The sequence below is a fragment of the Choloepus didactylus genome, chromosome 21 (genome assembly GCF_015220235.1).
Source record: "Choloepus didactylus isolate mChoDid1 chromosome 21, mChoDid1.pri, whole genome shotgun sequence".
Lineage (NCBI taxonomy): Eukaryota > Metazoa > Chordata > Mammalia > Pilosa > Megalonychidae > Choloepus > Choloepus didactylus.
In genome coordinates, this window is record NC_051327.1 from 21,148,161 (window position 1) to 21,172,886 (window position 24,726).

The 24,726-nt window shown below is 42.2% G+C and overlaps 1 protein-coding gene across 2 annotated transcripts; it reads right to left on the reverse strand.

Moving 5' to 3' along the window:
- Positions 1-1,486: 1,486 nt before the first annotated feature.
- RAC1 (Rac family small GTPase 1) lies at positions 1,487-23,363 on the reverse strand. 2 transcript variants are annotated; one of them, XM_037815251.1, is made up of 7 exons: positions 23,119-23,363; positions 15,172-15,243; positions 11,842-11,959; positions 5,944-6,000; positions 4,368-4,430; positions 3,376-3,535; positions 1,487-3,148 (listed from the first exon to the last, which is right to left on the reverse strand). In XM_037815251.1, exons 1-7 carry the CDS (start codon positions 23,151-23,153, stop codon positions 3,018-3,020), a joined length of 636 nt encoding a protein of 211 aa, XP_037671179.1. In that variant the 5' UTR covers positions 23,154-23,363; the 3' UTR covers positions 1,487-3,017. The 2 variants fall into 2 exon arrangements, with proteins under 2 accessions (XP_037671179.1, XP_037671180.1); XM_037815252.1 differs by lacking the exon at positions 5,944-6,000 and having other exon boundaries at positions 23,119-23,356.
- Between the last annotated feature and the right edge of the window lie 1,363 nt (positions 23,364-24,726).

Sequence of the window (24,726 nt, forward strand, 5' to 3'; positions counted from 1 at the left end):
CCTCAAGACTACAAACTAGGAAATAGGAAAGGTTAAAAGACCATTCAGGAGGTCCAACATCTAATAGCAGTTCGAAAAAAAACAAAACTGAAAGACCGGGGATTTCCAGATGGAAAGCGCCCACTGTCAGCAGACCACATGAATAAAAGTGAACCTGAGGACAGGAAGACAAAGGAAAAATCCCACAAAATTTCCAAATATAAAAAAGCACACTTCAATGTAATGGACACGGCTTAGGGGGGGACAATGGAAAAACTGCCTTCAAAAACTGGAAGAAAAGTTATTTCCAACCTAGAATTTGAGACACAGCCAAAACTACCACGGTAAAATAAAGTTGTTTTCCAAGATGGATGGGTTCAAAAATACATACTTCCCACATACCCTTCCTCCTCCTCAGGAAGCTCATGGAGAATCAAGATGAGAAAGGAAGGAAGAAATCTGAGTCAGACATAGGAAGCAACAGGGCAACACAAGAGAGGGCGAAGTCAAATGATTCTGAGAAGCTTCAGGAAAATGAAAAATGATAAAATATGCAATGTATCTGAAAATCTTGAGAGACTGAGACAACAGATGGAAGTCATGACTAAATTAATAAGTACACAGAAAACTAAGCAAATAAAGCACTATCTCCAAGGAGACCAAAAGGTGTTCAGAAAAGGAAAAATTCTGTTACTACCTGGCTCGGCTGTGAGTGGTTTTCACAGTAATAACGCAGACACTAAATAGTGAGCCAAGCAAAATTATTCTGTTGTGGAGACGGAAAAAGTATATTTGCACAGAGGTGGGGAGTTGTGTGAGTGGGAAAGAGAAAGCAGGCGACCAAGCTAGAATACCAGTAGGACTGGCTGAAACAAAACTTCAACTAGCAATAAAAGCCTTTAATTCAGACTTGCAGGGATTGTGTAACAAAAAGGAGCTAAAAGAACTGGGGAGGGTGTGAAGGGGGGAAGGTTGCTGTTTTTGTAACAGATTATTAGTTCAACCCGACAACCTTTTTTTTAACCAAGGATAAATATGCATTGAAGATTTGAAAATAAAACATCTTCAGAGCAATAAAAAGGAACATTTAGGGGACTGCTTTTAACATTATGAACTTTCAAGGTCCTAGTCCAGCCTCCACCCTAAGAGCTCTGCCCGGGTAACTCCCGACACCTGCATGTTCAGCCCAGGCCTCTCCGGCCCAAGACGCCTCTGCAAGTTCACACGCTCGTTTCCACGCCCCAACCACCAGGATTCTCCATGTAGGCATCTTACCATCACCCAATAGGTCCCAAAACAACACAAGCACCTCCCACCCGCACCGTGCTGCCAGCTGTTGACTCACCTGTCTTCTCCCCTCGGAGGGGGACACTCCCTCGGTCACCCAAGCATGAAATGTTGAGTTGACAATGAGTTTCTCCAACAACCCAGAATTCGAAAGGGAGCAAATGAACACATACCAGACAGTTGTTCACCAAGTTCTCAAAAATTCAAGTATTACCAGTCATATGATTCAAGGGTTTATTAAGTCATACATGCAAAACATACTGCTAACTGCATTAGCAAAAGATCAATGTAAAAACACTCCACAATTCTGCAACTGTCAATTTAGAAAATTTTGTTCTAGTGGTTCAAAGGTCCAACATTGTGTTCTTGCCAGTTTGTAGGATGTATAGAACACTGTCAGCACTAGCGCCAAGTTACAGACCCTCACAGACCCCAAGGAATGTTCTTAGGGAAAGCGACAGGAAGTGCGTGTCCGTGAAGGGGAGGTCAAGGGGACGGTCAGTATGAGTCAACTTACAGTGTTGGTCAAATGGCAAGACAGTGATGCTAAAAGGGGTCAGAGTTTAGGACTATCTAAAATATTTTAAAAACTGTAAAGCTGCAACACATGATTTTTACACCTAGTTACGAAGGAAAGCATGTATTAGCTTTGAATAAAGTAACGTGAAATCGGGGAAATGCACTTTTACTAATCTACAAAACAACAAAATTCTAATGCATTATCAAATTTTATAGTACAAGGAGACATATTGCTCATCAAGAAAGAGTTCTATAAGAAAAGCACTTACTAAGTTCAAGTTAGCAACTGTGGGAATGACCGGTTCAACGAGGAATTAAATGCCCAGTTTTGGGAAGGATGGCAGGTGCAGGAGAAAGGAAAAGCTTAAGAAAAACACTTACTGACAATACCGACCTTTCTTCATCTACTGCATTTGACAGAAATTAACCTTTTAAAAATTGTACCCGTTGACACTTGTATTCAGTTTATTTATTCTGTGTACAATGTAGTGTAAATTAATCTCCATATTTTGTGAAAATACTGTCTTCATCCTTTGATCACATCAAGTGCTGCACACTCCAGCCCAGTATACCCTCCACTAAGAGCAGAACACTTCATTAGAGGAAACATGGGAATCAATCTCAGTTCAAAATCTCAGCAAAAGCTAATAAACTAACTTAAAAAAAAAATTCACTATGAAATCAAAAAGATTGATCCAGAGAGTTGAGTCATTATACTCATTCCATTAAGATAAACAGTACAATGTTACGTAATGAACATGGATAGATAAATTATCAAATGCATTAAATGGCAATGTTTCATTGGGGAGGCTACGCTCCCAGGCTTCACAGACCTGAAAACTAGTTAGAAACTCTGCATTTCCTAACAGCAGAAAGGTCTTCTTGAAGACAAAGGTCTTTAAAACAGTTTAGTGCTTAGTGTTTGTAAAACAACAATGCAACTTAGTTCAAAGGGTATTTTGGCAACTCTTAATCTGAGCAAGAATAGGGGCTTTTGAAAAATAAGGCTTTAAGAAGGCTTGTCATTTAGGGCTAAATTTTAATAGAATGTGAAAGTTTGAACTCTTACACTTTAAACAAAACCTTGAAATTACTGATTGGTTCAAAATGGTCTTACGGAAAAACTAATCTGTAACAAAAACTTGGCATCGAGTGCGAAGGCTCCACCATTTCTGAGCAAAGCGTACAAAGGTTCCAAGTGGGACAGAGTAAAGAACGGGGGGCTCTGACATCTACAGCAGCAGGCATTTTCTCTTCCTCTTCTTGACAGGGGGTGGGCAGAGGACTGCTCTGATTGCTTCATCGAACACTGTCTTGAGGCCCCGCTGTGTGAGAGCCGAGCACTCCAGGTATTTTACAGCACCTGTGGGAAACAGCCAGTCCCATCAGCAAGCCCCTCTCCTGAGCCGCTGTGCCCACTCCTGCCCCCGGCCCCACCTGCAAATGCTGACACTCACACCCACCACAAGGGCCTTGCTTAGCTGCTCCCAGCAACGGAAGGACACACCCTCTCCTTTCCCAGACTGCACGGCAGCTCTGCAGCAGTGTGTGCAGAGCAGACACAAAACATGCAAGGGGAGGATCTCATACCGATCTCCTTCGCCATGGCTAAACCCTGGGGATAGGTGATGGGAGTCAGCTTCTTCTCCTTCAGTTTCTCAATTGTGTCTTTATCATCCCTAAGATCAAGTTTCGTTCCCACTAGGATGATGGGAGTGTTAGGACAATGGTGTCGCACCTCTGGATACCACTAGATGTGAAGACAGCGACAGGTTACACAGGTTACATGTGGGCTCCTTCCTTATAAATCCTATCCACCCAGGTGCCAGACCAGGCCCTGCCTTCCCAGGCAAGAACGACCTGTTCTCCTCGCCAGCCTGGCTCACACCTTCAGTTCAGGCCTTCAGGAGCCACCAGGACAATCCCTGGGCATGGGGTTAGCAAGCCAGCGTCCCGGGTTAATGGCCCAATGGAACAGGCTCTACTGGTCAAGTGACAGCAGGAGGAGGTGGGGAGGGAGGGAAGGCGGGAGTGAGGAAAGTCGCCCAGAGGAGAGCACTTAGTTTGAGGTAAAATGAGTCCAAGTACTTAAGGTCATTTCAGAAAATTCATCAGATATTCAGGGAGAAAAAAATAAACGACTTGGACTGACCAAGGCCTCAGCTCTGCCTCAGTTACCTCCCCAAATTTCCCTATCACTGGCACTAAAGGGTATTGTATCCCAGTCTTAACTTTCACTAAGAAATTTCCAAAGGTGCAGCAATAAAAAATGATGATTTAAAAAAAATTAAAATGGTCATTATAAAAACCGACCCAAAGTGCTTAATTATTTTAACAACAAGGAACACACCACTTCTGAATCACAGCCTTGTTTTCCCTCCCTCTGAAACTTCAGCAAGCTACGTCATATACTCAAAAAATGGATTATCTGCCTAAATAGTAAAATTACTAAGCCCAACTTAAATAACTAAAAATTCCTAGCAGTAAATGGCACTTCACTATTTAATGTTTCTTCCTGAGTGACATTATATATTTTTAAAGATTTATTTTTAACATATATAAAAAAATAAACTCCCACTTACCTTTGCACGAACATTTTCAAATGATGCAGGACTCACAAGGGAAAAGCAAATTAAGAATACATCCTACAGAGAGGAAACAGGGAGAAGCTCAGAGAATGACCTGAAGTTGACAACGGAGCTTTGCTCTCTAAAGGCTGCGGGGGCACCCATGGGACCACAGTGCACACGTGAAGCTTGCACCCTGGCCTCGCAAGCTGTGTCAGGGGCTCCCAAACCAGAACCAGCACATCAAGCAACCAGTTACTAGTCAAAAACTGAGGGAGCGAAGTCAGAAGCTGCGGAGGCCGAGGCAGCATCAAGCCAGCCTGGAGGCCTCTCCTAATGCAGCTCCTCCCCTTGACAGGCCCCTTTCCCAGCTGGGACCCTCGGGACCTCTAGTGACAGGACAAAACCCATGGGAGGTGCCACACTCCAACATTTCAGTAACACACTGTCTCTCAGTTTCTCAAAAGCAGAGTCAATTTTAACGACATTAGGCTACAAATGGCATCTTTTTATTAAGCTCCCATTTGCATCCTAAGTACTTCAAACATTTTTAGATTATCATTGGATTCCAATTAAACTACTTCCTTAGGAACCATTCATCACAGTCCCTGGCACAAGGTGGGGGCTCAAATATTTGCTAACTGAACACTCCTCCATGATGCCAGGGACTTGATGGTTAAGTGCCTTCCCCGTACCCGGCTTCTCGAGGGCACCCAAGTTCCTCACTTGGAACCTCACTAGGTACCAGAGTGTCAAAGAGAAGTCGGTGCAGTAACTAACTACTTGGAGAGAATTTCTGGCTAAATGTAAAATATTTGGGTTTTCCTTCCATTCTGTATTGTGTATAAAGTCAAATTTAAATATAAAATAGACATATTTAAAAATGCCCAAGAGAGTCTAAAATACTCAATTTATAAAACATTTTCCTGGAGAAAAGAATTTGCTACTTGGTGAAATGCACACACTCCCCAACCTATCCCTTTAACTCATCAACTGATTATCTTGTATCTGAAAGGGAAACAAACATCCCGTACAACACCTTTTTATAAATGATATTTTTAGGATGCTGGCACATGCACAAGCTTGTCCAAGAAATCACCGTGGCATCTCGGCACCAGAGGTGACTGCAAACCATTTCAAAGCGCTGCGGGTTAGTGCACCAGCCCTGCACAGCCATGCCCCGGACAGGCCACACCCCCAAAGCCAGGACACCGAAGCGGAGAGAGGAGACCCCTGGCGGCAGTGGTTAGCCCTCCTCCAGCTCAAGCACTCAGCTCACGGTGAGCTCTCAAGGTCAGGCCTCCAGACTGGAGTCTCCAACCAGGCAGAAGAGATGTCCTTCTTCAAATCCCTTCCTTTTACGTTGGAGGAGGGAAGAAAGCAGTTCACAAACTGCTTTAGTTCAAACTAGTAGGTCAACCGTCACACTCTAATGAAAGCGTATTTCATCAAGCAAAATGTCCAGTCTTGAGCGAATTAAATATAAAACACTCGAGGAACTGGAGGCTCAATAAGATATCCTGAGGGAAACTAAGTGAAATGAAAGAAGAGGTAAAGCTTGAAACTGAAGTCGACTGAAAGTTTTACATACGGCAATCGGCTTGTCTTTCCCCCTGGTGGTTATATCCTTACCATAGGTTTCTCCAACCTAGTAATGCACGAGAACTTTGTTTGAGTTTAGTAAAAACTGAGGAAAATAAAAATAAATATAACCGGTTATTCTTCACCAGAATGTTGCCTCCGCCCTCCCAGGGGATCTAAAGCAGACAATGATCTAAAGCATCTACGAGACCTGATGCCTGAGAAACACTCCATCAAACCTGGCCAAGGGAGGTGTCCCCATGCAGCTAAAGGACAGCCAAGACAGACAAATCGGGAAATATTGCAGACCAGGCCAAGGCACCACTTCTGCCTGTGGCAGCACAGAAGGAATGTTTCTTTCCACCCAGAAAATTAAGGCACATAAAGCACACGGCCTATGAGTAGTTGAGGACAGGTTGTGGACAGGGCCTCCCCTTGGCATCAACACATGCCCGTGCACTGCTCCGGGCACCTGCAGAGATCTCCGTGCAAGCTCCCAGGCACCAGTCCCACTGGGCCCCAGCAGACAGGGGAAGTGCCCGCCTGGGGGGCACACCCATCAGGTGAACACTGCCTGGTCCTCAGGGCTTACCATTTTAATACTGTCCCAACATCAAAACTCTCCTACGCAGGAACGCTGTTCCCATCGACCACCTGGCTCAGGGAGTGTGTCTCAATCTGACAGACATGACCAGGGACGCTACCCTAGGACCACTAACTCCCCATCCCACGTGGGTCTGGATGAGGCCACCCTCAGCTGCCAGTTTTAGAAGAGACGACATTCCCAGTGTTTATCACAATGCTTCCAATTCATTCTTCTGCTGCTCCCAGATGAGACAACCCAGAATCCTGGGACTCTTTTCAGAGAAAGAAGGATGAGAGTTGTTTTCATTTCATCTCACTCTAGCTTCTCTGATTTATAATGCAAAGAGAGAATATTAACGTTTCCATAACTCTTCTGGTTTCACAGATGGACTCATTCTGAAGATTCATCCTCCCAAGGACTTGAAATGACGCTAAATCTTTATTGAAATATAGCGACTCCTCTGGGATCAGCCAAAGAAAACTCAGTTTCAAAACACCCACTAACATGTTTGTTGTATGCTCTGCAATTGTTTTTTTACATGCAGCTTTACTGAGATATACTCACACACCACACAAACCATCTGAAGTGTACAATCACCGGCTCATAGAATCATCACTTGGTTGTGTGTACAACCCCATGATCGATTTTAGAACATTTTCATTACTCCATAAAAGAAATAAAAATAAAAAAAGGAAACCTAAATCCTCCCATATCCTTTAGCTCCCCTATTACTGACCACAGTATTGGTGCGGTACATTTGTTACTGTTCATGAAAGGGTATTAAAACATTACTGTTAACTGTATGTAATACATTCCCATGCTTTAGCATCTGACTTTCCTTCTGGTGAGACACATGACTCTAAACTTCCGCTTTCCATCACCTTCACACACCATTCAGCACTGTTAATAATGTGCTACCATCACCACTGTCCATTTCCAAACTTTTAAGTACAACCTAGTTAAACATTCTGCACATATTAAGCAACCACTACCCATTCTTTAGCCTGATTCTATATCTTGGTAACCTATACTCTGTATTTTATGTCTATGAGTTTACATATTATAAGGAATTCATATTAGTGAGATCATACAACACTTGTCCTTTTTATACTCTGCAAATTTTAAGAACAACTTTTTTGATGGAGAAGCAGCACAAGAGGAGCCGAGCCACTCCACTTGGCATCATGTGCTACCAGCCTGCCATCTGCTCGAGCTGGGGCCTGGGCCTCCTTGTTCCTGGTTCCTCCCCCATATGCTTCTGATATACTTGGTTTCCAGCGTCGATTCACTCTGACCTCTGCTCTCCTGATACCCGCACATGGAGTTCGTGCCGGCTGCCCTGGGCTGGGACTCTATTCCTGTGCCCCTCCTTGAAACACTCCTCAGAGCCCCGGAAAGCACCACCTGCGGTGCGGCCGTGCTCATCACCTCGCAGGGTCACCTGTGTGGGCTTGGAGACCCTCTGTCCTGCCATCTCTTCTGAACTTGAACGCCACTTGCCCTGGATCTTCAGAGCCATTCTGACTCCACCAGCAACACACCATCCCTCATCCCCCTCCCTGGTGCCTTTCATGGCCAGTCCTTTGCTCTCCTTGTTGCTCCCGGTACAGATTAGTCTGTCCAACTGGTCACAATCACAGCACAGGAGCAGTTCTCCCTGCAGCCTGCTCTGCTTGTCCGTGGTTCAGTGCACAAAAAGACACGTCAAGAACCATCAGGGGCTCTGCTTTAGGACAATGAGACGGAGCAGACATCTTGATGGCCAGGCGCTCACTACTCCAAACCAATATCATTTCTCTTTACTTCGTTTTATTCTCTTCCAAGTGCTTCCTACCTGGTTTTTACTTTCAGGCTTAAAATTTTTTTTCCATACAGGCATTCTATGCACAGGAAAAAGGACCAGTATATGTAAACGTAGCAGAGAAAAGAAAGAACTAAAAGCAGGTTTCCCAAGTTTGATGTGACAAGTGTCATCACTGTGGAACTGCTAAGCACAAGCTTATGAAAAAGAGGCCTGTGAAGTGACCAGAATTCCAGCTGAGCCTCGGTGGTATCGGGAGCTGGCCTGGCACTCATGCAGAGGCCACGGTGCACTCCTTTTTGAACAGAACAACCTCCCAGAACACCATCATCAGACAAGGTCACTCTGACCATGGTGAAGTGAGGCAAAGAATCACCAACCACTTCAAATCTAAAGTCACTGTGCAAACCACAAAAATACCAAACATCCTCCTCTCCCAGCTGCTGACTGCTGCTTCTTCACCAACCACAGCCTTAGCCTCACTTCTTTCCTCCACCTTCCAGATACGATTTATTACTATACACAATCTTGGAGTTACCCTTGCTTTCTGACAGCATCCACGCCAGCTTCCTTCACCCTCCCCCAAATCACTCAACACAAGCCCAGATCTTGCCCAACAGCTCCCCGTGGTGTGAGTCTCCCTCCCCTTTTAACCGCAGGTGTGCCCCTAGTCATCTCTGGCTGAAGGACACTGACAACGGTCATGGCCAACCTAATAGAGGCTGAAGCCTTTTGAAAAACAAAATTGCCAAGCAAAACAATGAATGCAGTTTTACCTTTTCTCTAATGCTGGAGGGGTCTAACCTAGTACTTTAAACCTTTCTCAAGTCCCAGCACACACAGAAAATGAAAATGCTGGCCCAACACCCCAGGTTGCAGCGCCTGAGCTGGGAAGCCCGGGTCCCCAGGAGCACACGCAGCTTGGGCCTGGCTGTGACTTTGATGCCCACTCCTACCACCGGGGCCTGGAACAAGGAGGCACATACAGGTGACCTTGGACAAGGACCACACTTTGATTCTGAGCATGTCAATTTAAACTGGATATGCAGAAAATATTTTCAAAGGAGGAGAAAGACTATTACAGGATAGGAAGTCCTAAGAATTACTTAATTTGGAAAAATAAAAATTTGAAGGGCAATTTATACTGAAAATGATGACTATGTGCTCCCCATCTTTCAGAGAACTAAGTAGAAACTGATGGTTTAAGCAAATTTAACTGAGCTACACAGAACTAGCCAACAGAAAAGAACACCAACACTAGATGACCACAGAAAATCTAATGTCTCTTTTTAGACACCTTAGATGAGAAATCTAATCGATCCTTCAAGAGTGGGTCTGAGTACACCGTCCTATCCAAGCCAGACAAATAGGTCTGTGGACCAGACAGCCAGCAATCTGAGACAATGTTCCATTTAGTACCAACTTTAGAGCTTCTCCTTTTGCCAACAAGTGGTCAAGGTGCCAGCCTGTAACTCCCAGAGCCTGCTCCTCTGGGCAGAACAACACAGCTCAAACAAGCGAGAGCTTTCAGGCCCCCATACTGCAGCACTCAGGACTCCTGCCCCTTCCTTGTCAAGATTATGTCATCTCCAAAGGAGTCCGAGTCAAGTGTCTTCAACTGCGAGCTGGGTGTTCTCCCCTCGTTGCTCCTTAAGCGCCCCCACCCCCCACCTCCTACGCTGGACACAGTCTATAACTGGCTTACTAGATTCTTCTATGAGCTACCTGAAGGCAAGAATCACATCCTATTCCCTCTATGCTATTCAAGCATTTCACAGGATTCACCACCTTATATGAGCGAGACAGGTGTCCCAGAGAACACCACTGTTCCACTCCATGGCTTTAGTCAACCTGAGGGGTCCACACTGTGACTTCTCTTGTGTTCTTGAGCACACAGCAGGAACCCCCCACCTCACCTTTGCCCTACTGTGGGTGACTCCCCTGGAGGGAGAGGCCGCACCCCATCCTGAACTCCCTGAGTCACAGGAGGGTGGTTCTCATTTCTCAGAAGTGACACTGCCTCTCTCAGCTGTACCCAGGGGACTGCATTCAGCTTAGACAGGTTCACAACTCACTTCCATTGGAAGACAAAGTGGCAGTGCTTTCTCCCCAAGCTTCTGAACAGGAGCCCCGAACCCTAATTACATCTTTAAAAACCTCTTCACAGTGTGTTCCTGATGGCAGCTATGTTAAGGGCTTACTAGATTAACGTCCTCAGGGTCCAACAATACTGTTGATGCAAGATCCTGGGGGAAATCAATGTATAAAGAAAACCTCTTCCTATTTCTTAAAATAAAATTCCTTGGGGTTCAAATGAAGCATTTTTGACAAAGGTCCAATTTTGGTTTGTGATTCCTCAAGTAGGGGGAGTGGGATTCTAGCATATTATCAAATGCTTTATAATTTGTTCTTTTTTTTAGCAGAAGAAAAGGGCAGAGAATGCTACCCAAGCTCTTCCAACTCCAGAAAGGGCAGAAGTCACTGCCAAAACGGGAAGTTTCAACAAGCAGATCCTGGAGCTGGAACGAGACAGGATTCTTCCCAGTCAGGAGTTACCTTAGAGCCCAAGGGAAGCATTTTATTAAGAAGAGACAGGGAGAGCCCTGTAGAAAACAACATTCTTAATTTGTTTAATCCTACAAGGGGATACATAGCTAGAGACTGGAGAGACGGGGTCACAGGGTAAGGAAGTGGGACAGCTGCGAGCTAAACCCAAGGAATGTGCTTGACGACCTCAAGTGTATATTTTAATTTTGCTTCAACCACTTAGTTACTCTGTCTCCAAAGTTGTTTTTAAATATCCTTTTTCAAATGAAGAACAAATATGTAATAAGATGAGCAAATGACACAAATACAAAATAAACCATTTGCATACTTAAGCAAAAGTGGCCTCTGGCCATGACTATTGTCTTTCAAGTACCCAATACCCACCAGCTACTGCTCTATTCAAATCGGTAATTAAATTATGCCTGTCTGATATAGATACAAAACGAATCTAAGTTTTTCTGGTTGGACACATTTTATAAAACTGAAACCTCAATCTACATTGGAAAGATTTAGGTGCTAAAGTCATAGAGAACAAATGTTTCACAGAAAAAAAGTATTAAACCCGTAAGATTAGTTACTAACTTCTTTTAAATCAAACTTAAATGCTTAATTTGATTCTGTTGTATGAACCATCACAAAGCAAATGATCTTGAAACTAATTGCTGTTGAAAACCAGTTTGCAAAAAAAGACTGTGTATGATCTTCCTAAAACTAAATGAAAGAAAATAAACAGATGAAATGCACAATGCCTCTACTCTACAACCGGTAATGCTTTTAAAAAAACTAAACAAAACAAAAAACCCTAGTTTGCATCTGGGGATATTTATTACTGAGTTAATTTAACTTTATCTGCTATTACATGATACACCCAAATGATAGCAATGTAAGCAAACTCGTGGGTGATATGCAGTTAATTAAATATTCAGGAATTGGGTATTCTAAAGAACACATTAAAAACGGGTAGAAATCCTTACTGTTTGCGGATAGGAGAGGGGGCGTAATCGGTCATAATCTTCTTGTCCGGCTGTATCCCATAAGCCCAGATTCACTGGTTTTCCATCTACCATAACATTGGCAGAATAGTTGTCAAAGCTGTAGAATGGGATAAAGATAGTTAGTTTTCAGCCTTGGTGCGAACGGCACAGATGGGGACACCGGCCAGTTCCTAGCAGGTGTCCCAGAGGAGGTTGCCGAGATGGGGAGGGTGGGCCTGGGGGCTGCTGCAGCAGCACACAGTTCCCTGCAGTCATGACAAGGACCCTTACAGGCTAAGAAGTGGGGAGAGGAGCTGGAGCACAGGGAAAGCCACCTTGAGAAAGAAAAATGCAAGAGAAACAAAGGAGAAGCTGCTGAATTTAAATGAAGCAAATTACTATCAGAAATAAAAAGCTGTTGCCTTTAATAAACAGAAACTTAAGATTTTTCTTGCCAGGAAGAAACAAAAGATAAAACTGTCCCTCTTTCAAATCCCACTTGTGGAATTTTTCACATATACGTTTCATCTTGTTTTCAAAAACGCAACAGGCCGCTATCGCAGTGCTCTGCAGCATTTCCAGAATGCCCATGTGAGAGGAGGGCAGTACTCAGTAGTAAGTCTGGGTCTTCTTTCCCTGCAACCAAGGTACTGGTGACACAGAACAAGCCCGATTTTAGAAGCTACTGTGAACATTTTTAAAAGGAGCGTACCAGATTACACAAATAATTTAAATTAACTTGAAGTTTCTATACAGAGATTAGTTAATATAGGAAGGCAGCTGAGAAATGCCTATTGGCTGAAAATAAGGGAAAATAAGGTGAACACATTTAAAAATTGCTACTTGGCCCTTGTCAACATCTTGGTTTCAAACTTCTACCTTCCAGAATTGCAAGACAACAAATTTCTGTTGTTGTTTTTTAAAAATAAAAAGGTTCTGGCATCATAGCGTAATTCATTAAAAAAAAAAAAAAAAAAAAAAAGCCATCACAATTCAAACGGGGGCAAGTGCCAAACTGAGCAAATACATCAGCCCTTAAAAGACAATTCTAGAATTTACTTTTACATACTCTTAAATCTAAAACTTCAGGAGTGTTACTACACTGCAATAGCAAATCAAGGCCTGATTCAGGTTCCTAAAGACCAGACTAGCTTTCATAAAGAAAAGGTTTGACGAATGCTGGTAATTCTGCTTCAGTGAGAAAAAGATGGATTATTCAGTAATGTTACAATGACTATTTTTTTCCTACCTGGGAAAAAGAATGAATTAAAGATTATTTAATTTGTGTGATTGTGGCCACACAAATCCCAGAAAAAAAAAATACTAGAAAATGTTTTTTGCATCACTGAAGTAGGAATGGCCTTCCAAAATGAGACATAAAAATTCAGACCAACAGGGTGAGAGAAGACATACTTACCCAAAAAGTTTAAACTTCTATACGACAGAAGACACCATAACGAATTTCAAAGACAAATGAGAAGACAGAGGATGTTTCTTATAAATAAAAAATTGCATCCATAAGAAAAAATTTCAGTAGAAAAATAAGCAAAGGATTTCAACAAGTAATTCATAGAGGACTACTAATGGACAGTAAACATTTAAAAGATTTTAACCTCACCGGTGAATGGGAAGGAAAACGATAATAAAAAGATAACTTTTTTTCCACCCATGTTAACTGAAGTGTGTTAAGGGGCAATTTCAGTCACAGCTGAATTGGAGCAGCCATTTAATTTAGCAATGTCTATCACTAAAACATACACACCCTTTTGATTTGGTATGATCCCTCCTCAAATCATCTACCCCATAGAAATACTAGAGGATGTGGACAAAGACATGCCCACTCACCTTCAGTCCAGCACTGTTTTTAAGCACGTCTCCCCAAAAAAGATGGGAGTTATGGCTTAATGGGGACAGTTTCCGTTTGGGGGATGGGAAAGTTTCTGTCATGGAAGGCGGTGATGGTGGCGCATAACACTGTGGATGTGATTAGTGCTACTGAACTGTACACTTAAAAATGGTTAAGATGGAAAATTTTATGTTTTATATATACATGTTACCACAATAAAATTTTAGAAAGGAAACCACATAAATGACTAGCAGTTAAATCAGCTACAGTACTACAAAAACACTAACAGCTTTAATGATTTAGTTCTACCAACATGTGGAGACAACAGGGAGCGCATTTACATTAAAAAACAGTGAGCTAGGCCGCATGGGCTGAGCCTGAGGAAGTGGGCACAGGTGGGACTTCAAATGCCCCCTTACCTCCAGCAGCCCTGCCTGCCCCAGGACAGCCGGCCAAAAGGACAGAGCTCACTGTAGCCCCAGGGTGGAGCCTCATGAAGCTCCCAGAAACCCCATCTGCCCAGTTCTGCTGCCACAGAGAAGAGGCACTCAAAAGCCAACAGGCCATCACTCTGGTGGACATTCTTATGCACTACATATATAACACTTTTTAGGTTTTAATATATTGGACTAGCTAGAAGTAAATACCTGAAACTATCAAGCTCCAACCCAGTAGCCTTGACTCTTGAAGATGACTGTGTAACAACACAGCTTACAACAGGTGACAGTGTGATTGTGAAAACCGTGTGGATCGTACTCCCTTTATCCACTGTATGGATGGATGAGTAGAAAAATGGGGACAAAAACTAAATGAAAAATGATTTGGGTGTTCTTTTTTACTTTTATTTTTAATTTTTATTCTTATTCTGATTCATTCTGGTGTAAGGAAAATGTTCAAAAACAGATTGGGGTGTTGAATGCATAACTATATGATGACACTGTGAAGAGCTGATTGTACACTATGGATGACTGTATGGTATGTGGATATAGCTCAATAAAACGGAACTTAATTTTTTAAAAAAAAAAAAGAAGAACGCTTACGGGAAAAAAAAAAAGCCAACAGGCCAGTCCATTCCCCCCCCACACACACCCCCTGGTTTCAATTCCAAAGCTCTGTACCCCAGCAGCGACAGGTAAGGCCAATTAAAACAAAGCAATTTTTCACATTCCAGTTCCCTGATCCTTCACACACAGTTCAGAGACCCAAGTTTATCTGAAACACTTACATTATCCAGTCTCTACACTTCAGAGTTAGTTTGTTAACCTTCTTTTGTTCCCTGAATGACTAAAAATCAATTAGGAAAACTGTGGGTGTTCCATTCCCATGAGGAAACTACATTAGATTAAGTATTTTAAGAAAGAAAAGCAAAATAAAACAAAACATTTTATATTTCAGTGAATATTTGAGAGGAAAATTAATCATATGTGTACATACAAACACCTATCATAGACAAATTAATTCAAAACTTAACTGAAAATACTTACACAGTAGGAATATATTCTCCAGGAAATGCATTGGTTGTGTAACTGATCAGGAGGCAAGTTTTACCTACAGCTCTAAAGAGAGAGAAAAAAGTATAAATTGCTTAGTTAACACAAATACTGAGCTACCATTATTCTGTTAAAATAATTTATAGAAAAACAAGTACTTAGCATTGAAGAAAATAATCAATTTCTGTAACTTTTTATTTAACATTATACACATATTTTGGGGGTTGAAATTTTAAGTAAACAAACCAGAATTTCTCATAAAGTCAAGAATCTCTGCATTCTGCTCAGTGCCTGGCATCAGCTCTAGAGTCAAGTTGTCAATAAATAAGCACAAGGTCGTAGTCAAGAGAAAAAGTCTCTTCTGTTAAAATCTGTAGAAGATTCTTTCATCCAAGAATCTTAAATCCTACCTTCAAATTATTTTGGAATAGATACTAACATGCAAACATGGTTTCTCCCTACAAGTAAACTTTGTTACTTTTATGAGTAACTTATTTTGCCACCTCTTAAGTGGCACCGCTCAAAATCCCACAGCCTCCCTAAAGACTTCCCTCTGGAAAGCAGTCTTGTTAAAGCACTTAGCAGCCAATTGTGTGCACACTGGTTCATCTGTATTCATCAGCCACCTCCTCCAGCTCCAATCTTCACACATCACCATAAGCTTTTAAGGCAAGGGCTATAGGGAAGCTCAATCAAGTCCTAGCAACACAATGTATTCCAGACATATTCATTAATGGCCTGGGGCTGATGGGGTAAACCCTCTCCAACAGCTGCAAAGAGGAGAAAGTAAACGAGAAATGTGCAGAAGTACTCCGGACAGGACCTCCACCTGCACAAATTGGTAAGCGTATGTACAGACTGACATTACCAGTGTGTCCCCAGGCAGAAGTCCCAGTGGTTTGTACAAGTCTCCCAATCACATGACATTGTGCAAGAGAACAGCACCTAGAAATTAAGCAGCTCACTGCACCACGAGCCAAGAAAAGGTCTCCAGCTTTTACAGCCGTCACAGGGCTGCTTCAGGGGCCTCAGAGGGCTGTCTCTCCGGCTTCCTAAGGGTTCACCAAACGCTCTCCTAAACAAGCCCAGCAGCCTGCTGTCCTCTGCCAGTTTACCAAGGTCATGGCCATAAGCTGGAGTTCTGATTTACAAGATTTTGTTGTGCAACCTCAACTCCTATAAATTTGGATTCGCCAAGAAGATAAGTGCTATTCTATTTTCACTCACACTCCTTCTAGCTTAAGGCAAGAACCTCTCAACCAGAACAGACTACAGGCCCATCCAGTCTTGCCAAAACTTGTTTCACTCGTAACATTATTACGGGCTTAATAAAAGTTGGAACACCCCACCCCAAAGACCTCACACAGGGTGAAACATGACATCATCAGTTAGGAAGTAACTACCAACTCCTAAAGGCTTTCCAAGCAGAAATGACTCAGTGGATGTACTTTTGTTCAGTTTTAAATGCCAAAATAAATTCGAGCCTGAGATCTGGAGTCAAAGCCCAGGATTTGAGTAGCCAGGGCCAACTCTATCACTTACTAGCTTAATTTATTGGCAAGCTGCAACTTCCTTATGCTTCAGTTTTCTCACCTGTAAAATGGACATAAAACTACCAATTCCATCACAAAATTATTGTGAGCATTAATTCAATTTCAATTTATACCAACAAATTGTTACTATTCCAGCAAGTATACTAGGTGATAAAGATACTGCAATGAATGAGACCTCATAAAGTTTATTCAGTTATTAAATTAAAATGTAATCATTACATTAAAAAATTATAAGCATGATAAATGTTATTAAAGATGTTCTGGAAATGCACAGCAAGAGGCTCTAACCTGGTCTTGGGACGGGCAGAGGAGACTTAGGAGGAGGACAGAGAAGCTACAGGCAAAAGCACCAGCATATGGGGAGGCCCAGAACTGAAGGAAGCCCAGGATAACTGAAGAACAAAAGAAAAGGGGGACGTGTCGAAGGAAAATGCCTTCTCGTTAAGGACATGAGACCTGATTCTACTTGGAAGCCACATAGGCTTTTGCACTGACAAGCAACCATTATATTTGCCTGTTTAGAAGACTCGGACTGCAGTGTGGAAAGAGGACTGAGGAAGCTGGGACCAGAGGCAGGAAAACAAGGAAGCTACCGCTGTGTTCCAGGAAACACCACGGTAGCTGGACCAAAGAGGGGAGGATTTGGGGGTGCAGAGAAGTGGCTATTTCAGGAACTACTTGGACCTGAGGCCCAACTAGCATGGCTTGGCCATGGCTTGGATGCGGTAGGTGAGGGAGAAAGTGGAGTCTAAGACCATCCTAAGTGAACCCTTTTCCAAAATTACAAATGTTGTCGTATAAAACATTACCCCAGTTACTGACCCCGTTGGGTTCGGATGGGTCTCCATTCTCAGTGTGGAGCGCACAGCAGGCATTCAGTAGTGGCTCCCTGCCCCTCTGGCCCAACCAGCCCATTCTCTTCCAAAGACCACCTACCCCACCTCTGTGCCTGCACCCCTTCTGCCACTAAGCAGTGGCCAGGCCCGTCCAGGTCAGGCTCACTTCCCGCCTTGCTTTGGTTCAACAGCCCCAAACCTAAGTCATTACAGCATGACTGGGCTCTACCCTGCAGTGGAAGCACCATCCAGCCCCTCAACCCACCTGCCTGGTCGCTTCCTTATTTCACCACATCTTATCAGATCACAAACTACAGTAAGAGGGGAAAAAAAAAAAAAAAAGCTTGCTAACGTGAAAACTTTTTTTTATTTAGCTTCTGGATTTTTTTTTTTTTTAATTAATGTCAAGGATAAGCCTCTATAAGTAAAGGTTTTGACTATTAAAATAAAATGTCAGAGCACTTGTTTAAGAGTCTGTCCTGAGTCTCTTTTAAGTATATGTGGAACAAAGTCATTACCCAAAATGACCAACTGTATCTTGGATGCTCTAAAATCTCCTTTCCTTCAGCAGAAGCATCATCTTTTGAAAGGGTTAACTGAAAGAATTCAAGAAACTGGCATAATCTGATATTGATTGAAATTTTATTACCAATCACTATTTGCTACAAATCTGTTAACAGTGAACAAAACTTGTTACAAATGTGTATTCTCTAAGAAAATGATTAAATTGTAGAATCTTGACTTTTCAAATGAGCATGTGTCCTCCCCTTGAGTAAATTTTACTTACTTTTTAAAATGGATAACAAAAAAGAAAAATGGTTATTCACCTCCCATTTAGTGTATTTATTCACTCCTTTTGAACACATTGCACAAATAAACTCTAGAAGCCAAAGTCAACATCAGCACTAGGCTTTTCCCCACATAAATGGAAGCTGTATTTGGTCACAGCCTTGAATGATGTCGTGGCAGAATTTTTAGAAGTTATTATTTGCCTTTTTATATATTTAACTGCTCAATTCAACCTCTTGAACCTCTGAAAGATGCTCTAACTCAAGAAAACAAACATACGTCTACTGGAAGGAATTTCATGTCAATTCTATATTGGATTTCCTCCTCATGAAGTTACAATTTTCCTTTTTTACTCATCTGTGCTTTTCCTACCCTTTCTTGTAGAAATGACCAAGATTAAAGCCAATAACTTATGTTCCTATTATATTCTTCACTTTCCCATTAAGTAGAACTTTTAAGGAAATTTTTTACTACAGTTTTTTTTTTTTTTTTTTTGAAAGCTTCAGTGCTACATCCTGAAATCTATAAAACAAAACTAAAAAGTACATACAATCAATAAATCTGGAAACAATGGCAATTTCCTCACATTAAAAAAATGACAATAAGGGATCAAGGAAGCTCAAAACATAAGAACTTTCTGTGCTATCCTTTTTTTTTTTTTTTTTAAGGCAAATTGGAGTAGACAGCTACTCCAATGACAATTGTAAACCAAAATACAGAGCCTGTACTGCTATCTAGAAGTACCCAGATCTTAAGGACAAATTGATAGAATGTAGTGAAAATGTGAATTGTTAAGAATCAAATATTTTTACATGCTTAGTGAATAAACTGAATGAAAGTCCTTGATTTACACTGAGAAATAGGGTTTGGGAATTCTATACACAGCAGGCCCTCATTAAATGCATAACTACACATATAATATGTTCAGAAACGGTATGAACTGATCAAGTAGTTTAGCACTACAAAAACATAAAACCCAATCTGAAATGCAGATGTTCTGTTACTAACAGGGGCATCGCAATCCACTTTAGAAAACTAACCATTCTCACCAGCAGAGGCTTCAAAAACTAAGATTCTGTGTAAAGTTTCTTGAACACTGAAGGCTGACGATGCCACTTATAATGGATTTCAAATCTGAAGCAGGCTTTACTTTAGCCTGCCTTTCTAAACCATCAAGTCACTCCTCTGGGGTACATGATATGAGTTAGCCGAATATCAACTTGTTCAAAAACAAGAATTTATACCTAACTGCACACTACCCCATTCTCCTTCAAAATCAACTCCACTATTATACCCTTCTTAAAACATTCCCTCTGATAATGGGAAGATATATGATAATGCAAATAGAGCAAAATGTTGATTACAGAAGCTAGGTGGTGGGTATATGGGTTTCACTGCATAATTTTTTCAATTTTTCTGTATGTTTGAAATTTTTCACATTAAGAAATGAACATTCCAGACGAAAAATATTCCTTCTGATGACTTGTGGTAACTAACTGCCTTTGTAGCAGGATTCCCAATAAAATATCACCTTTCTAGGAAGACTGCAATTATAAAACAGAGCTACCTGGTGAAAAAAGTAGGAACTACTAAAAGATCAGATGACCAATGCAAAAGATAGAACATGATAAAAGGTGGATTTAAGGTTTATAAAAATGGATTCTTGATACTCCTCCACATATCCAACACCAAACTTTTTATTGAGATTATCATTTGAAATTTAAAAAAAAAAGCATTCTATGTAATTTTACCAATTTAGAGCCAAATACTAAACTTATAAACCTAAATTTGTGTACCAGTGTGGAATTCAAATACCTTTACAATAAGTTAAGAATAACTCCCTGTCTCAAAGACAATTTATGAAGAGCTTAAATTCATGGGTCGAATTATCAGTGATTGTTCAGTGGAAGCAGAGAGTAACTGTGCACATTCCTATAAGGATGACAACATGGAAGGCATTTATCACGCCCGACTGAAAAAATTCCTGGACAGCAATGTCTAAGTCAGACACTGGGCTAGGTGGACTGACTAGCCCAATCCAGACACCATTTTGTACAATGAGTGAAAAGAAGCTACGTCAACTCATTCACTCCCATCCTGCCCATCTCCCAAAGCCAAAACAAACTAGTAAAACTGGTTGTTTATACATGTTCGAATGTGAGATGCTATCTTACCTACGTAAAGCTGGGGGAAAATCTTGGGAAATAAAGATGACAGACACTGTATTCAGGAATGACTATTCTTAACAGAATAAAAAACTATCAAATTTTTCTTGTATTTCATACCCAATGCCAATTAGATTGCTACATAGGAAATAATGCATTAGAGGCTGACAGAGCCTAGTTATAAAATGGTTGTAACGTAGCTTTTAACCAAGTCCCTAAGAATATTTTTTAAATAAGAAAACTTGCAATTTGTGAAACCTGTTTTTTTTACTACTTAAAATTATCTTCAAATTGCTTGAAATTCCACGACATTGACTTCTTCAGCCCCATAAGACTTAGAACCATACGAACAATTTTTGAATAAAAAAAAAATTTCAACGATATCATCAGGAATATGTTTTATTCCCGTAGAAGTGGACAAATATTTTTAGTATAGGAAATTATGGATGTAGATTTTCACTGAAGGAATGGTTGCTGCTTATCATCTCCTATTTAAAGTAATCGAGCTTAGTAGGTTTTTTGGAAAGGGACATTTCACTTCCAATATTGCTTGGTCCTAGTCACACCAAGAACATCAAATAAAGATTTAAAAACTCAAGGTCAGGAACTGTGTTTTCTGCCTAATATTCCCTTCCCAGAGCCTAGCAATGCCTGACAAAAGCAAAGACAATAAGAACCAAAGATAGTAAGAATAGTGGTAGCTGGCACTTCACAAGCAGTCACCATGGGGCCGGGTACCTAACAGGCACTTAATATCCAGCATCTTATTTAATCCTCATGACTTCCCCTTGAGGCACCTCTCTTGGGAGATGAATGATCTGCTCAAGGATACCCTATAAGTAAGTGGTGAGACTGGGATTTGACAGAGGATTCAGATCTCAAGGCAAGCTTTTCAACAAGTATTTGACTAGATAAATAAGCCAATACAAACCACAGAGCCCCACAACCTGTTAGTATTAAATAAATATATCTGCCAGTGCTTACAGTTTCATTTTTGAAATTATAAAATAAAAATATTAGATATTATGGTTGAATACTGAATTATGAGCAATTTATTGATTTAAAAAATAAAACCTAGTCGGCATTATTTCATATTCTAAGCATTACTGATTCATTCTTTTTAACTTTTAAAGGAAATGCAAGTAATTAAAAATGATTGTTAGACAAAGTGACATCTGTTCAGTCAATCATGCTACAAAATAATCAAAACTTCATTTAAATGAATTTTCTGATTTATTAAACTAAATGAACTTTTTTTTCCACCCTAAATGATAGAAAGTAAAGCTTTCTTCTGCAAGGTTAAAAAATACATATTCCTGAGTGAAAAAAATTTTAGTTATATACACAGAACCACAAAGTGTTCATAATTCTTCACACTTATGAGTCTGACAAATTAGTCAGATGGCGGCTTAAAAAAATTCACTTGCCTAATTGTTCTTGCATCTGAATTAGTTACAGAAACAACTTCGGATGCCTAACTTACAGTCATCTAAATAAGCTGGAAAATCACAAATTCTTTTTAGAGGCATAAATGCCAAATCAGCACCAATGACAAGCATGCACAACACTAACCAAAAAGAACAGGGATGCCAGAACAATTGCCTCTACTTTTACACTCTAGAAAATGTACCAGTTGCATTCTGAGTTTGATGAAACTGGTAGTAGTTCTTCGGGCTTTCTTGTCAACGCTCAAACTACACAAGCGATGCAGAGACGCACCAACTTTGCTCGGATTACACTGAGATTTTTGTTTCTATGAGAGGGGAGAAAAAAAACTGCATAAGCCAAGTCTTGTCTTCCTCGAGGGGCTGTAACCATAGGACAGTAATGAAAAGAAATGCCTTGAGTCACACTGGGCAGCCCAGCTCAGGAAGCCAGTTCTGCTACACCCATACCTAACTCATTAAGGAAGGGCACTCCCCTCCTTTTTTTTTTTTTTTTTTTTACAACCTATTCAATGAAAAGAACAGTCTTAATTACACCCAGCTCCTTCACAGCTAAAATCTTAAAAGTTTTCCCCAGAAAGAGCAAAAATAATCATTTAAAAGCCCCAAAAGCGGCACAGGACGAGTCACAGAAGCCTCATCAGCAAGTTTTAGGGTTGCCAAAGCAGCCCCGGGAAACACTCATCCAACAGGATTAACGTGAGCACCGCTGCCCACTGCCACTGGAGCCTAACAGGAAAACCAAAGGAGTGCGCTTAAAAATAAACCAAAAACAGGCAAATTCCAAACGCCACCTAATCAGTGTGCAAACGTGGGGAGGGCGGGGAGAGGCAATCGGCGACTTTTGCCCCGGCGGGACACGGGCTCGGGAAGAAAGCGGGAGGGTGGGGCTCCCTTTTCCCTCCAGCCGGCGCTCAACTCCCAACACCCACTTAAAAAAAAAAAAAAAAATTAGGAAAGGAGGAAAAAAAAGCCGGAACCAGGCACGCGCCGCCCGGCCGGCCCCGAGGAAGGTGGGAACGCTGCGGCCCCCGGAGAGGCCCGGGCGCAGGCCCCACGCGAGCCCGCGGCGCCGGCCCGGCCTCGGCCAGGCCCAGGCCCGCCCCCGCCCCAGGCCCACAGCCCCCCGCCCGGCCCGGCCCGGGGCACTCACCCGTCTCCCACCACCACACACTTGATGGCCTGCATCTGGGCCGCTCGCTGGGCCGCGGCGGCGGCGGCGACCGGGCGCTGAGGCGAGGAGCGGCGGGCGCGGCGCGCGGCGGGCTCGAGGCGCGGCGGGGCGCGGGGTGCCGGGGCCGCTGTCCACGCCGCCTGGCCCTCAGCGCACGGGCAGCCGAAACCCAGCAGCAGCCACCACCCAAAGCTGGCGGAAAACTGCAGAGAAACAGGAAATGGCCGCTCCACTCACATCCGGCCTCCCCTCCCCCGCGCCGGCGCCGCCGCTCCCAGGCTCCGGGGCGGGATCGCTCCCCGGGCTTCCTCTCGGCCTCGGAGACGCTCGGGAATGCTCGGGAATGCTCGGGCATGCTCGGGCATGCTCGGGAGCGCTCGGGCACGCTCGGCTCCGGCCGCGGGCGGGGCTGGCCGCCATCTTCGCGCCCCTAACCCGGTCTTAGCCCCGGGATTTAGTCTTCCAAAGAACCCCTGGATTCCAGGAGCTCCCTTTCCCCTGACCCATTCCTGTCAGAGGCCGTCTGAGGGGCGTTGAGAACCCCCCTCTTTATTATCCTTTTTATGTGTTAGTTAACATGACAGAAGGCCCTTGTAGGAAATTCCGAGTCTCAAACTATAAAGAAAAACGTGTACACCACACTATTTCAGAGATGACTAGTGTACACTCAGCCAAAAATGTGAACTTTATTTTCTTGCGTTTGCGTTTCTCTGATTTTTAATGCATTGCGTGCCTGTTATGTCCTATGATTTGTGCTAAGTTCTGAGGAGAAAACTGAACAAAAGTTCCCTTGCATTTAAGGTGTTAGCAGACCATTAAAGTTCGAACTATATGGTATGTTTGCTCCTAGTTATTTCTTTATATACATAATGAACACGTCGCACAAAACTGACAGATCACACTGAGTCATTGTTAGAATGTCGTTAATGTTTGCTTCCTATTCCATTGTGCCCATGTACCTTAATTAATTCAACCAAATCCCCCATTATGGGACAGTTGGGTTGTCTCTAATCTTTATGATAAACAATGCTGGGAGAAACATGTTTCTGCAAGAATCTTTATCTATAATTTAATTTCCTTAGATTATGTTCCCATAAACGGAGTTGTCATGCATCAATAGGGGTGAATGTTTTTAAAACTTTGATTCAAGTTGTTGCATTGCCCTCCTGGGAGGTAATTACATTTCCTGTTTGAGTGGACCCTCCTGGGGCGTTGATTTCTGATCTTTTCATCTTGTGGGCCCTTCTCTTTCTATACCTCACTCTGTTGCCTGCTATTGTAACAGCTTTCTGAAATCACATCTTTTCTGCACACATATGTAAAAAGAAAAAAAGAGTATTTTTAACTTTTAATTATTTCAAAATAAATATGTTCCCAGGGGAAGGACACCTTTTTACTCTGTCCCTAAAGATCAATCTTGAGTAGAAATTTCAAGAGTCATAGAGCAACAACATCCATCCCCTTTGTTGTCACTGCTGATAAAAGTTTCCAGTGAATTTGTGACAAACCTACACTACCCGGCAGAATTACCTTCATGTCTTCAGACCAGGGGCAAATAAAAGGGCGGGGCCTCACATCAATAATTCA

Excerpts from the sequence above, each read along its gene's own strand:
- RAC1 (XM_037815251.1), bottom strand. The coding sequence starts at position 23,153 with ATGCAGGCCATCAAGTGTGTGGTGGTGGGAGACGG. Across the intron at positions 15,244-23,118 it reads TGTGTGGTGGTGGGAGACGG|AGCTGTAGGTAAAACTTGCC; the intron begins GTGAGTGCCCCG and ends CTCTCTCTTTAG. Across the intron at positions 11,960-15,171 it reads GGAGAATATATTCCTACTGT|CTTTGACAACTATTCTGCCA; the intron begins GTAAGTATTTTC and ends CCCATTCTACAG.